This window comes from Panthera onca, chromosome C2 (assembly GCF_046562875.1).
Source record: "Panthera onca isolate mPanOnc1 chromosome C2, mPanOnc1 haplotype 2, whole genome shotgun sequence".
In the NCBI taxonomy this organism is placed as follows: Eukaryota; Metazoa; Chordata; class Mammalia; order Carnivora; family Felidae; genus Panthera; species Panthera onca.
Genome location: NC_138347.1, coordinates 49,221,800 through 49,236,418, shown reverse-complemented (window position 1 = coordinate 49,236,418; position 14,619 = coordinate 49,221,800). Strand labels below are relative to the sequence as shown.

The 14,619-nt window shown below is 40.1% G+C and overlaps 1 protein-coding gene and 1 long non-coding RNA gene across 2 annotated transcripts; one reads left to right on the top strand and one right to left on the bottom strand.

Moving 5' to 3' along the window:
* The first annotated feature begins 58 nt into the window (after nucleotides 1–58).
* On the top strand, nucleotides 59–13,975 carry LOC144617408 (uncharacterized). The gene is made up of 3 exons (XR_013557891.1): nucleotides 59–118; nucleotides 9,596–9,669; nucleotides 13,734–13,975. It is a non-coding gene; the product is annotated as an uncharacterized LOC144617408 (long non-coding RNA).
* Nucleotides 8,900–13,727, bottom strand: TRMT10C (tRNA methyltransferase 10C, mitochondrial RNase P subunit). Its single transcript, XM_060640158.3, has 2 exons — nucleotides 13,583–13,727; nucleotides 8,900–10,739 (listed from the first exon to the last, which is right to left on the bottom strand). The coding sequence occupies exon 2, from the start codon at nucleotides 10,725–10,727 to the stop codon at nucleotides 9,456–9,458; it is 1,272 nt and encodes a 423-aa protein (XP_060496141.1). The 5' UTR covers nucleotides 10,728–10,739; nucleotides 13,583–13,727; the 3' UTR covers nucleotides 8,900–9,455.
* Nucleotides 13,976–14,619: the final 644 nt, after the last annotated feature.

Here is a 14,619-nt window from a genome sequence, read left to right as displayed (position 1 = left end):
AGAGCGGCCCTGGAAAGTAAAAAGATGCCGTTTTGGAAACGGAAGTGAGTGTGACGTCATCCACAAGCGGCCTCTGAAGGGAGAGCGGGGAATGTTGTGCTGTGTCTGTGGAGCTCTGGTTGGTGGGTTGACTAGAGGTTGCTTAGGTTTTCATGGCCCAGAGAAGTGAGGGAGCACCACTCCGGAAACGTTGGTGGAGTTTTGTAAGGTTTTTTGCGGACTAGGGTGTGGCTACAGCTGAAGCGATCAGGCTGTATTCATTCTGGTCTTGCTGGACCACCTGTGCCTTAAAAAAAAAAAAAAAAAAAAAAAAAAAGAGGGCCGTGGAGTGCCTGGCTGGCTCAGAAGAACCCGCGACTCTTGATCTCCGGGTTGTGAGTTTGAGCACCAAGTTGAGTGCTCAATAATAAATAAAACTAAAATTTTTAAAAACTAAAAAATAAATAAAACTAAAAAAGTGGGGTGGGGGGGGTGCATTAAAAAAAAAAATCGACGTTTATCGAGCGCCCTCTTGTGTCAGACACTATCTTGTTTAATCCCCAAGACAGTCCATTGTGGTATTCTCTAATGAGCTATGAGAGTTGAGGCCAAAGAGTTATTTGTCTGAGGTCACATAGCCAAGTGAAAAAACTACCTTTTCTACAGGTCGCAATTTTCCTATCATGAGAAATTACCTCTTTCAGTTAAAATTGCAGTAATTTTCCCCTTATTTAGAAACCTTTAATGGATCCCTAGGGTTTTTAAAATGAAGTCCCACGTGTTATATTGGGCCCCAGCCTAACTTTTTAGCCTCATCTTCCCTTTCTCTCTGTATTTATACTACCCTCTTGCCAAATGGGGTCAATTCCTTGTCTAGAGAACTCACTGGAGTTTGTGGGTTTGCCCTACATTAAAAAGTGAGTGTTTGGGGCGCCTGGGTGGCGCAGTCGGTTAAGCGTCTGACTTCAGCCAGGTCACGATCTCGCGGTCCGTGAGTTCGAGCCCCGCGTCCGTGAGTTCGAGCCCCGCGTCGGGCTCTGGGCTGATGGCTCGGAGCCTGGAGCCTGTTTCCGATTCTGTGTCTCCCTCTCTCTCTCTGCCCCTCCCCCGTTCATGCTCTGTCTCTCTCTGTCCCAAAAATAAATAAAAAAACGTTGAAAAAAAATTAAAAAAAAAAAAAAAGTGAGTGTTTCAGAAAGTAGTCTTAAGGAGTCAGAATTTGGGTTTGAATCCCGGTTCTGCCCTTTCCTGGCTGAGTAAACCTTGAGGGTTTCTTACTATCTACAGACATATGTTTTCTTTATAAAAAGAAATAATAATTGTACCTCATCAAAGAGTGCTCATGGGGATCAGATGAGATAATTTCTATATACCACTTTGGTCACTTTATATTTCCCTCAAGTATGTGTTAAAAAAATGTCTCCATAGATGGCTTAAAAGTTATTTGACAACAGACAATTAAAAGAAAATTTGGGGGGGGGGGGCTCCTGCGTGGCTTAGTCGGTTAAGCATCTGACTTAGGCTCAGGTCATGATCTTGCGGTTTGTGAGTTGGAGCCCATTATCAGGCTCTCCACTGTCAGCATGGAGCCTGCTTTGGATCCTCTGTGTGCTCTCTCTGCCCCTCCCCTGCTGGTTCTCTCTCTCACTCAAAATAAATAAATAAACTTAAAAAAATATTTTTGTTCACAGCTCTTTGTATTGCATGTTTCATATGTGAAAAGTGCTTAGTATTTATGCGTGGTTGACTCCTCAGGCTCCAAGTCTGGGGAATGGAGAAAGAATCAAAGCATGTCTCACGACAGAAGTAGAGCAGTTTGGTGGTGATATGGTGCTGTTGTGATTTGAAGTCCCTGGCCCACCCATTTATGTCAATATATGTAAAACTCCTCAGCAAAATATTTTATTTATGTTTTAAATGTTTATTTTTTATTTTTGAGAGTGAGAGAGAGTGAACACAAGCAGGGGAGGGGCAGAGAGTGAGAGGGAGGCACAGAATCCGAAGCAGGCTCCAGGCTCTGAGCTGTCAGCACAGAGCCCGACGTGGGGCTTGAACTCACAAGATGTGAGATCGTGACCTGAGCCAAAGACAGACGCTCAACGGACCGAGCTACCAAGGCGCTCCAGCAAAATATTTTAAAGAGCAAGTATTAAATTCACATTTGTTTCTTTTTGCTTAGACGTGTTAATCACTGAGACTCACACATTATTTTTTAAATGGAGATGTAAACATGACTTGTATGTGAAATTAAGTATTTATTTATAGATGCCTGTATTTTTGAATGAGGAAAATGAAGTTTAGAGAGGTCCCATATAGATAGCTAAAAGCAGATCCAGTTCCATATACCACACTGTAGAAATTAAGGATGGAAAATAGTAATCCACTCACTTGTCAGTCCAGGAAGTCATACGGTGCTTATCTTGCACAGCATTGTTTCCCAGTACCTAGATTATACCAGTTTCGATAAATATTCATTGAAGAAATGAGTGCAAGCTTCAGTAACCCTCTACAAACGAGTTAGAGTAGTGCAGGGCAAAGAGCAGCAGTATTTATTGCATTAGACAAAAAAATGAATTTAACTCTGCCATTTGCTAATTCTGTGAGTTTGAACTGATAAAACAATCTTAGCGAATATATTTTAGCTACAAAAATGTATTAATATAGGATTACTGAGAGGATTAGGTGAGATCATACTGGTAAAAATTGTAATGCAGGGCTTCACTCATGGTGGGCACTTAACGGTAGCTATTTTTTGGTCACCTCTAAAGAGTTATGCCAATAATGGTTTAAAAAGCTGGAAATAGAAGGCAACATGGACAACTATATTATTTTATTTTTTATATTTATTTTTTAAAGTTTATTTATTTATTTTGAGAGAGAGGGAGAGGGAGAGAATCCCAAGCAGGCTCCACCCTGTCAGCGCAGAGCCCGATGCAGGGCTTGACCTCACAAACTGTGAGGTCATGACTTAAGCCGAAGTCAAGAGTTGGACCCTTAACCGACTGAGCCACCTAGGCACCCCTAGACAGCTATTATTTTAATTTAGATGTTTAATTTGTGAGGTGACAGCTATAATATCTAACATTTATTCATGTTTACTATATGCCAAGCATAACTTGCTAGTTTTAACATGATATCAAGTACATTAAATCATCACAACAAACAACAAACATATGAATTAAGTGCTACTATTATCATTTTTATGGAAGAAGAAACTGGGACACTGGAAAGGCAAGTAAGAGGTGGAGTTAAACTTAGAATTCTGGCAGAGAGCTACAACAAAATCAGAGAGGAAAGGTAGCTAATTGGGGTTTCACTAACCTCCCGGAGATTATTTTATTGTATTTTATTTAAAAGTTTTTAGTGTAGGGGCGCCTGGGTGGCTCAGTCGGTTGAGCGTCTGACTTCAGCTCAGGTCACCATCTCGCGGTCCGTGAGTTCGAGCTCTGCGTCAGGCTCTGGGCTGATGGCTCAGAGCCTGGAGCCTGCTTCCGATTCTGTGTCTCCCTCTCTCTCTGCCCCTCCCCCGTTCATGCTCTGTCTCTCTCTGTCTCAAAAATAAATAAGTGTTAAAAAAACTAAAAAAAAAGTTTTTAGTGTAGTTCACATACAATGTTACATTAGGTGCAAGTGTACAACATAGTATTTCACAAGTCTCCACACTAGGCTATGCTTGCTGCAAGTGTAGCTACCATCTGTCACCATACTATGCTATTACAATATCACCAACTGCATTCTTTATGCTGTGCTTCTTATTCCTGTGACTTACTCATTCCATGTCTAGAAGCCTGTATCTCCCACTTTGAGTAGATTCTTTTTGTTGTTGTTTATTTATTTGGAGAGAGAGAGCAAGAGAGAGCACAAGCAGGGGAGAGGCAGAGAGAGAGAGGGGGAGATAAAGAATCCCAAGCAGGCTGTGTACTGTCAGCCTGGAGCCCATTGAGGGCTCGAACCCACGAAATGCAAGATCATGACCTGAGCCAAAAATCAAGAGTCAAGACGCTCAGCTGACTGAGTAGATTCTTAATACAGCCTTGTAATTTTATTATATTTCCCAATACCATCCTCAAATTTGAGTGTACATCAGAATCACCTGAAGGGCTTGTTAAAATACAGTTGAAACTCTGGTGCTACTGCCGAGATTTTGACTCAATGGAGCCCCAAAATGTACATTTCTAACTAGTTCCCAAATGATATTGATACTGCTGGACTAGGGACCAAACTTTGAGAACCACTATCCTAACTATTTCACTTTCTTACACTATTTCACACGTTCTCTGCTCTCCACGAAAGTCCAATAGGTACTCCCCCTCAGCTGATGACTTCGCTTTTTATTTTCATGGAGAAAATAATAGAAATGAAAACAGAACTCCTGCATATTCTCACCATATCTGTGGTGTAGTACCTTTATTTGTACTTCTATGGTCTTTTTCTGTGTTACTTATGCAGTAGATCCCATCCTTCTTGCTTATGCACAAGGTTGTCACTTCTCTCACTCCGCTGCTTCATCAGATTATCAGATTCCCCTCCATAACTGGATCATTCCCAACAGCATACATACATGGTTTTATATCTCTCATCTTTGCAAAACCAACAAAAACAGAAGACTCTTCTATTGATCTCATATCTACCTCTAGCTCGTTACCATTTTCATTCATATAGCAACTCTTGAAAGGCTTATTCATATTCACTGTCTCCAATATCTCTTTGGTATCTGGTACCTACTGTGCTACCACCCTGGTCCAACCTACTATTATCTTTCACTTTTGTTACTGCAGTAATTTCTTAACTGGTCCCTGTCTTAGAATCTTGTCTTGATACAGCAGCCAAAGTAATCCTTTTAAGATGAATCAGATTCATTCCCTACAGAAAATTTTATTATGTGCTAGGCACTGTACCAGGCCCTGGGAATATAGCAGTGACTAAATCAGAAAAAAAAAAAAAAAAAAAAAAAGTCCCTGCCCCCATGGATTCTAGTTATCCTATTAAAACATCAGGAATATGTCATGTCTTTGCTCAAGACCATGGATCTTCCAATCTCATTCACAGTAAAAACCAAGGGGCACCTGGGTGGCTCAGTCGGTTGAGCATCTGACGTCTTGATTTCAGCTTAGGTCATGATCTCATGGTTCGTGAGATCAAGCTCTGCATCAGGCTCTGTCCTGACAGCATGGGGCCTGCTTGGGATTCTCTCCCTGTGTCCCGCCCCCCAATAAATAAATAAATATTAAAAAACACCAAAATCCTTAACAATGGCCTAAGAAGCTTACACGATGGACCTCTAGTTACTCTAACTTCATCTTCAGCTCTCTACTCACTCTGCTTCAGCTACTTGTACCTTGAACTCTGAGGTTTTTGCACTCAAAGTTCTCGTTACTCCCTTCGTGTCTGCTCTTTTTAAAAATTTTTTTTTGACGTTTATTTATTTTTGAGACAGAGAGATACAGAGCATGAACAGGGGAGGGGCAGAGAGAGAGAGGGAGACACAGAATCTGAAACAGGCTCCAGGCTCTGAGCGGTCAGCACAGAGCCCAACGCGGGGCTCGAACTCACGGACCGTGAGATCATGACCTGAGCTGGAGTCGGACGCTTAACCAACCGAGCCACCCAGGGGCCCCCATGTCTGCTCTTCAAGTGTGCTTTGAATATTTGCTTGAAGGATATGGCTTAGGTACTAAACTGGGTAACATAATAGGGATAATAGTTAACAAGTAAAGACTTTTTTTCATCTTTAAAAATATTTATTTTGAGAGTAAATGTGTGTGCAAGTGGGGGAGGGGCAGACAGGGAGAGAGAGAATCCCAAGCAGGCTCCATGCTGTCAGCAGAACCTGATGCAGGGCTAGAACTCATGAACCATGAGATCGTGGCCCGAACCAAAGTTGAGTCAGATGCTTAACTGAGCCACCCAGGTTCCCCAAGACTTTCTTTTAAAACTTTTAATTATTAAAATCTGGGAAGTTGATAGCATGTTTGAAGAGAGCACAAGGAGAGAGCTAGAAATGGTTATTACATGAAAATATCTAATAGGTAAGAAGAGATAATTAGAATATAGGCAACAAAAATTACCTTCAAAGTGGAAGAATACTATAAATTATTGGGTGTTTGAGATAGAGAAAAGCCACCTAGTGACTGGGAAATAAGATCATTTAGTTTGGAGAAATTGAAGCAGTGTCTGGGGTTCTGTTAAGTTCCAAATTCCAAAACATTTGGAAAATTAAAATTGTATTGAGTTTAAACTGTGGATGAGTTTGCCATTGTGATTTATCCGCATAAGAGAGGAGTCTTAGAAATTAGTTACTGCTTAGCTATTTGGAAGGAATTTATTTTATTTTATTAAAAATTTTTTAATGTTTATTTTTGAGAGAGAGAGAGAGAGAGCGCGTGCGTGTGCATGAGTGGGGGAGGGGCAGAGAGAGAGGGAGACACAGAATCCGAAGCCGGGTCCAGGCTCTGAGCTGTCAGCACGGAGCCTGATGCAGGGCTCGAACTCACGGACTGCGAGACCACGACCTGAGCCAAAGTCGGATGCTCAACCGACTGAGCCAGCCAGGTGCCCCGGAATTTATTTTTTTAATTCTAGTGTTACCCAGTGAAATACCTTAGCATACTATTACACAGGAAGAAATAAAAATGTACTCCTCAAAAGGACAAATAACTTGCATATACTAGTATTAGAAATTCCATACATTTCGAAGGTAGTCTAAACTAGATAGTTAATATTTTACTTAGCATTTATGGGCCAGACACCATATTAAATGTTTTATGAGTCAAGAACTATTTATCTCTTTTTCATATATGAGGCGAACTGAAATTTCAAGAGATTAAGCAATTTAGGTAACATCAGAGCCTCGGGTGAAGCTGAAACCCAGGGAGTATGTCTGGGACTTGGGAGATCAGTAAGGCACGCTAGGAGCCTTGTTTGTCTCACTCTAGGTGCCAGTCCTGCTAGGCAATCCTAACCCCTTGTTCTGAACCACTATGATATTTTATCTCCATTGTGTCTCAAATGGCTCAGGTATTAGCATTTTGCCACTTAGCTGCGTCTAACGGTTGAAATTCATTCATATCACACTTGCTCTTCGTTTACACATCACTTTCTCAAGGCCTTTCCTGATCCCACTCACAAGCTTAAGTTAGGCATCCATTATTTTTCCATTTGCACTTCATACTCTCTTATTATAGAGGGTATAATTTATAAGTTGAAGCCTAGGACTTTATTTAACTTTTTTTTAATGTTTATTATTGAGAGACAGACACAGAGCGTGAGCAGGGGAGGGGTAGAGAGGGGGAGACACAGAATCTGAAGTAGGCTCCAGGCTCTGAGCTGTCAGCACAGAGCCCGACGCGGGGCTCAAATTCACAAACTGCGAGATCATGACCTGAGCCGAAGTCGGTCGCTTAACCAACTGAGCCACCCAGGCGCCCCTGAAGCCTAGGACTTTAAAGTCAAACAGATGTTTTGAATTCTGAGACTACACTTAAAGGCTGAATTTTGAGTAAATTTTTATCTGTAAAAAAGGTACTATTAAACAAGCTACAAGTACTGTAACACTTAAGTTACAGTACCTATAACTTAAATTATTCATGTAAACTGCATTTTGTTTGGCAGAGTAGATACTTAGAAGTATTTGGTAAAAGATTAGTTGCTTTAAGAAATGTATTGGATAGCATATCTCATGTTAATTTCTAGTTCAGAAACTAGGTACAAATAGTTGGCCATCCATCTCTATTTCATGTTTTCAAAAAAATTAATGGTGCAGGTAGTCTACAATGAACATTTCCTAAAGTTTTAGGGAATAAGTACACATTTTCTCAAGTATATTAGGACTTAGTAGGTAGCAAGAGGCAGAAACCCAGCTTTAAACTGGCTTAGGCAAAAAAGTGGGATCTATTAGATGGGTTATTGCATGAGATTTCAACAACCAGTAAATACTAAAGGTAAACCTATAGCTGGATCTCAGGGATGATTGGGAACAATGATTTAAACAGCTCCAAAAATTGGTCTTATTTTTATATGCAAGCTTCACTGTCTCCTACTATAGCCTGTCTTCCGTCGTGGAAAGGAAGGCCACCATCAATTCCAGAGCTTCCCATCTGTCAAGAGTTCACAATCAGATAGTGACACAGGTTATCTTAGTTCTCAAACCCAAAAATACTAGAGAAGTGTTCTGATTGGCCTATCTTAAAGTCAGATCCCCATCTCTAAGTTTGAGTGAGGTGTCTCCTTTGGGATATTCAGCTGTGGCCAGGACAACGTCTGTAAAAGTATGGCAGCTTCCATTCAAATCACATGGCTGGAGAAAAGGAAGTTTTTCCCAAGAAGGGAAAGCTAGCTATACACTAATAGGGAAGTGCTGTATGTAACATTTATCAAATAAATTTTTTTTTCTAAGAGAACAAGAAATGAATTTTGTTCCCTCACGTTTTTCATAACATAGCCAAATCCCATGACATTACAAGGAAGGTCTTAAACTTTTGCTTAACGAAGATTCAGTTAAACATACTTTAGTCCCTATGACATGCCAGGCACTGTACCAAATGTTACTTTATTTTTTTTTTTTTAACGTTTATTTATTTTTGAGACAGAGAGAGACAGAGCATGAACGGGAGAGGGTCAGAGAGAGGGAGACACAGAATCTGAAACAGGCTCCAGGCTCTGAGCTGTCAGCACAGAGCCCGACGCGGGGCTCGAACTCACGGACCGCGAGATCATGACCTGAGCCGAAGTCGGCCGCTTAACCGACTGAGCCACCCAGGCGCCCCCCAAATGTTACTTTAATAAGTGAAACATCACCTGAAGTTTAAAATCTTTTCTGTATCAATTTTTGATGACAGGGTAGCTGTTGACATGGCTCAAAGAACATCTAAGAAGGAAAATGGAGTCTAAGACTCAAAAGTATTCATAAAAAAGCCACAGACATGGTACAATTGTTTTACTGTACTCAACAAACTTGGATGATTCTTTTTACTTTCAAAAGTTATTAAGTTTATGATAAACGGTATTTCCAAAGTCTTGTGGAAATTTAATTAATTGGGCAAAAAGACACACACTTCAGTTTATTTGGAAAGACAACCTTTACATTTTTTTCTTAATGTTTTATTTGGTTTTGAGAGAGCCTGAGAGAGAGGGAGACAGAATCTGAAGCAGGTTCCAGGCTCCGAGCTATCAGCACAGACCCTGATGCAAGGCTCAAACTCATGAACCATGAGATCATGACCTGAGCTGAAGTTGGAAGCTTAACCAAGTGAGCCACCTAGGTGCCCCTGGAATGACAACCTTTAAAAGAACAAATGAATTCCATTTAGGAAGAAACAGACCAATAGAATTGTATTTCTACTCCATATGCTTTCCCCCCCCCCCCAATTTTATTGAGAAATAATTGACATAAATCACAATAAGAGTTTAAGGCATACAGCATCATGGTTCGATTTACACATACTGTGACCACTTATTTTTTAAGTTATCAAATATTCTCATTCAAGCCACCTTTTCTGTGTGTGTATATTTAGAGAGCCTTTTGGAAATGAATTAAAAGGTTTTGACTTCTTTAATCTGTTGACAAGCTCTTGAGAATGTCGAGAAATCTCCATAAAACCAGTATGTTTTCTCCTAGGAACAAACTTCAGAGCCTCTTCCCAACTACCAGTGTTTTTCAGACATAACAAAATACGCATCATCTGATCTAAGGTGAGATTTTTGGTACCAGTGTCCCACTGTAAATACCTATCTAATGGAAGGCATTCTGTTGCCAGGTTCAGCCGTTTTGCCTTGGCTAGGGATGTGCCTGTCTGCATAGCCTTATCAACAAAAGATCCCACTATATAAATCTTATCATGCTTGAAAGTTGTCATAACATTGGGAGAATCTGCAGTTAAATATATAATGCTATCCTTTGGGAATAAGTCTACATGAGACTTTTCTGTTGCTGTTAATAGCAATTTGTCCCATTTTTCTCCATAACGTTTAACTAACTCTTTATGATAAGCACCTTCTACTTTAAGGTTGCAGAAATAAATATGGAAAGGATCAACATTTCTTCTGTTCCATCCTTCACTTTCTAAAAGTTGGGAAACAGTACTCTGAAGTTCCTTTGGTTTCATATAATTTTCATAATCCATGTCAAAAACCAAAGGTTGTCCAAACTGCATGGCCTGAATACCTTTCCAGCCCATGGCAATGTCCATATTCCTATCCCAAAGTCGTAGAAATAGAAAGTTTTGCTGTTTATCTTCCTTAGTGGTTTCCAGTAATTGGTCTTTTTTGGCTTTTTCCTTTAATGCTGCTTTCATTTCCTTTTTTATTTGCTTGGCTTTTTTAATTTTTTCCTTAATATATAAATATTTTAAGTATTTTTTTTTTGATGATTTAGAAACACATCCCATAGCACTTTTGAGTTCTTCTTCACTGATTTGTTCTGGTACTTCTTTGCCAAACAATCTCCACATCTCAATTAACTCCCTGATGGCAACTAGAGGATCTTCATCCTTGCTGCTTGAGACTGCTGAAGCATCTTCTTCTTGCATGCTAGATTTCATTGTAATTTTCCACCCATCCAATCCCAGCTGTTCAGGAGGTGATGTACTCTCCTTCTTAGGATAGGACACAGTTGGTATTTTGGAAGACATAGATCTCTGCAGAATTGTTGAACATAAAACCCCTTTTTTCCTATGAATGGTAAATGGCACCAAAAATCTGCCAAAAGATCTTAAGATGATACTACCACTCATTTTGAGGAAAACAGGCATGTAAGAAAACCCCTATAAAAAAAGCAAAATGTAGTAAAAAGTTAGATAAAGATCTTTAAAACCTCTCAACTAATTGTGCAAGTATAAATTTGAGACACCGAAATGCAACTGATTTTTGAAACACACAGTAAGCACAACTTTATTTGCTGTACCGTTAATTTTTCCTAGACTCCTATGGCCTAGAGCCTGTGATCACTCACCAGGCACAAAGTTTAAAGCTTATATGGGATCTTATTTTAAACATGAATTTCACTATTGCTTTAGGGAAAAGAATACCTTAAAGATCCCTTTCAGATTTGCAACTAGGAGCCCAGAATATCTGTATTACTGGATAACAACAAAGTTATGTACTACTGATACGGGTTAGATCATGATGCTGTTTCTTCTCCATTCTATACTAAGCCCCTAATAGATACAGGCCCAAACACAAGATCCTTAACATAAACAACACACGAAGACAAGAAGATAAAAAGCAGAAAAGTTTTATAAAGGATGGCAACTAGTAAAAAGCACTTAGGAGCTGCTGTATCAATGCCCTCATATGTTTTCAAAACAGGAATATAGAGAGATCTACTGATTTAAAAACAAAACAAACCTCTTTTCTCCAGTTCAGAGTTTATTTTGTAGCAAATAATGTTATTGCCAAACAAAAATGTCCAAAATTAGGGCAAATATATATAAGCTCCACAATTTTATCCTCAAGGTGTGGACATACATCGAACAATGAAGATGCTTAAAAATGTGAAACTAGGGGGCACCTGGGTGGCTCAGTTGGTTAAGGGGCCAACTCTTGATTTCGGCTCAGGTCTGATCTAGTGTTTGGTTGGTGAGATCGAGCTCTGCTTCTGACTCTGTGCTGACAGCTTGGAGCTTGCTTGGGATTCTCTCTCCCCCTCTCCGTCTGCCCATGCATGCTCACTCTTGCTTGCTCTCTCTCTCTCAAAATAAAGAAATAAACTTAAAACATTGTGAAACTAGTATGAGATTTGAAGAAAAAAATCAACTTTTTACCAAATGCAGTTGAAATACTTGAAAAATTCCTTCTTCCCTTGGCTTCATTTAATGACTGTATGCTTTTGGGAGTGCCTCTCTAAACTGTGTCCTGATGCCCAGATGATGCCCCTCCCTTAAAAGCAGATGTGCCTCTGAATTTTTGTCCTTAGCCCCCCCCCCCCTTTTTTTTTTTGCAATCTAAAATTTTCTGTATGAGGTCTGATCTTCCTCCATGGCTTCAACCACCACGCATCAGAAGAAACACCTCAAATGCAACATATTAAAATAATCTCTCTCCCTTCCCTTTCCAATCTGCTTCTCCTTACACATGGTTTCAGGAAGGGACACTGCTATCCATCCATTTGCTTAAGCCAGAAACTGGAAGTCATTTTATTACCGTCCTCTCTCACACCCCCCATATCTAATCCATCTGAATTATATTCACTTTACTTTCTTTTTTTTTAATGTTTATTGTTGAGAGGAGGGAAGGGGCAGAGAAAGAGGGAGACAATGAATCTGAAGCAGGCTCCAGGCTCCAAGCTGTCAACAAAGAGTCTGAATCAGGGCTCGAATTCATGAACCTTGAGATCATGACCTGAGCCAAAAATTGGACACTTAATCAATTGAGCCATACAGGGGCCTCAATTCACTTTACTTTCTAAATACATCTTAAGCCATTCACTTCTCTTGAGTCCCATTACCCTAACTGCATCCCCTAGCCTCCAGATTTGCTCTGCCTCATCTCTAAGCCATTTGAAGTTGGTGCAAATCTGATCAATGCACTTGTAATCATCCCCAATGTGTATTTTTAAGCTCATTGCTGCCAGGTTAAATCCCAAACTTACAAACATGGCTTATAAAGTTTCCCACAAAATCATCCTTTGTTTACCTCTTCAGCTACATCTCTAGCTATACTTCACCTCAAACTTTAGACCAAGTATTCCTCCTAGTAGTTCTTACAGCACCCTGTACCTCTCTATCACAGTACTTGTAACACACTTTTGTAATTGCCTGGTTACTTATTTGCCTGACTAGACAGTAAACTCTATCAGGACAAGGACTGTATTTATATTAAAACTGAACCCAACATTTGGCAGTTTATGGCTCACAGTAATCACTCAAGTATTTTTCAAATAGATATCCTGGACCAATGCTTTTCACATATAAAACATGTTGAGACACCTGTATTTTTAAAAATTTGTTTTAAATTTGAGAGACAGCAAGAGGAGAGGGACAGGGAGAGGGACAGAATCCCAAGCAGGCTCCACGCTGTCAGTGCAGAGCCCTATGGGGAACCCTAAGATCATGACCTGAGCTGACACCAAGAGCCCCAGGCTGAGCCCACTGAGCCACTCGGGTGCCCCCAATTAAAAAAAAAAAAAAAAATTCTTTTTTTTTTTTTTTTTTTTTTTTTTTCAAGTAATCACCCAATGTAGGGCTCATATTCACGATCCCAAGATCAAGAGTCACATTTTCTTCGGATTGAGTCAGCCGGGCGCTCCATGTTTAGCCACCATTTAAAGAAGAAACAAGTTAGACTCCCTATTTCACCAGGAGTCCTCAATCCTGTTATGAAAACATTTCAAAAACAAAGGTCTTCTGAGTTTTGTCTTTATAATTGGTTAAGATTTTTTTAGGATATCATAGCAATGAAACCCAAATTTTAAAACAAATAAGGCAATCATTTTGGTAAACATTCCTTTTGTTCCAGGTGTTGTACTGCTTATAGTTTATTAAATCGCTGGGCTTCCACTTATCTGTGGGCCTTCTTAGCACGCATGCTGCACTACGTGTATCTTACAATGGTTTCCCGAGTTCTCCCACCGCAACACACACAACTAAGATAAGAAACATGCCCATACCAGGAGTGCAGAAACAGTGGCTCCCGCTCGTGCAAACCGCGGAGACCTGCAGAGGACGCAGAACTCTGTAGTGAAGTGCTGAGCCCAAATACGTGCCTCACACGGAATTAAGCCCGTTGGCTCATTTAGTTTCCGTCCCTTTCCGTTCCAGAAGCCGGAAATCCCGCCCCCTCTTCCTGGCGCTTCCCGATGACGTCCCGACACAAGGGGAAAGCCTTCTGGTCTGAAAAACAGCGCGGTCGGGAAGAAAGCTGGTAGCTGGCCTTGAGGCCATGCCCACGGCCTCTTAACAGGGTGTGCTTGTAGCTGGTTTTAGTCTATTACACAACTATTTAAAAAATTTATTTTCCTCCTCTCTTAACTTATTCTCTGCTTGCTCCCCGTATTTATAAGCATTTACTCACATGGTGTTAAAATGTTTTCACAAGTCTCACTCAACTTTAAACTGATGCTAGGAATGTAACATATGAAACTTTGTGCCTAGTTTATCACCAGCACCTGATACAATGCTTGGACTATGGTAGGCGACACTATCTCTCACTCCCCTTAACTCATTTGTTAAATTTAATGTGAAAATGAAATTAAGCCACATAGTGCAAATTAGTGGCCTTTGGGTCAAAATGCAGTCTGCAGGTGTTTTGTTTAGTCAGCACATTTTCAAGTATTTTAACTCAGTTGTCATTAAATTATAAGGCACAAAATCAAACACTGGGAGAAAGGACAGTTTTTTTCAAAGAATGGTGCTGGACGAAGTTGGACCCTCAACCTAAGACCATATAAGAATTAACTCAAAATGGATCAAAGACTCCAACATAAAAGTCAAAACTATAAAACTCTTAGAAGAAGACGTAGAAAACTTAATGACATTGGATTTGGTGATAATTTCTTGGATGACCCCAAAAGCACAGGCAACAAAAGAAAAAATGGACATTTTGCACTTAACCAAAATTACAAACTTTTGTACATCAAAGGACACTATTGACAGAGTTATAGATGTGGAATATATTTAAGAGGTAAAAATGGTAGAATTTGCTGAT

What these genes read in the sequence shown, in the direction of transcription:
- TRMT10C (XM_060640158.3), bottom strand. Translation starts at nt 10,727, where the DNA reads ATGCCTGTTTTCCTCAAAATGAGTGGTAGTATCATCTTAAGATCTTTT.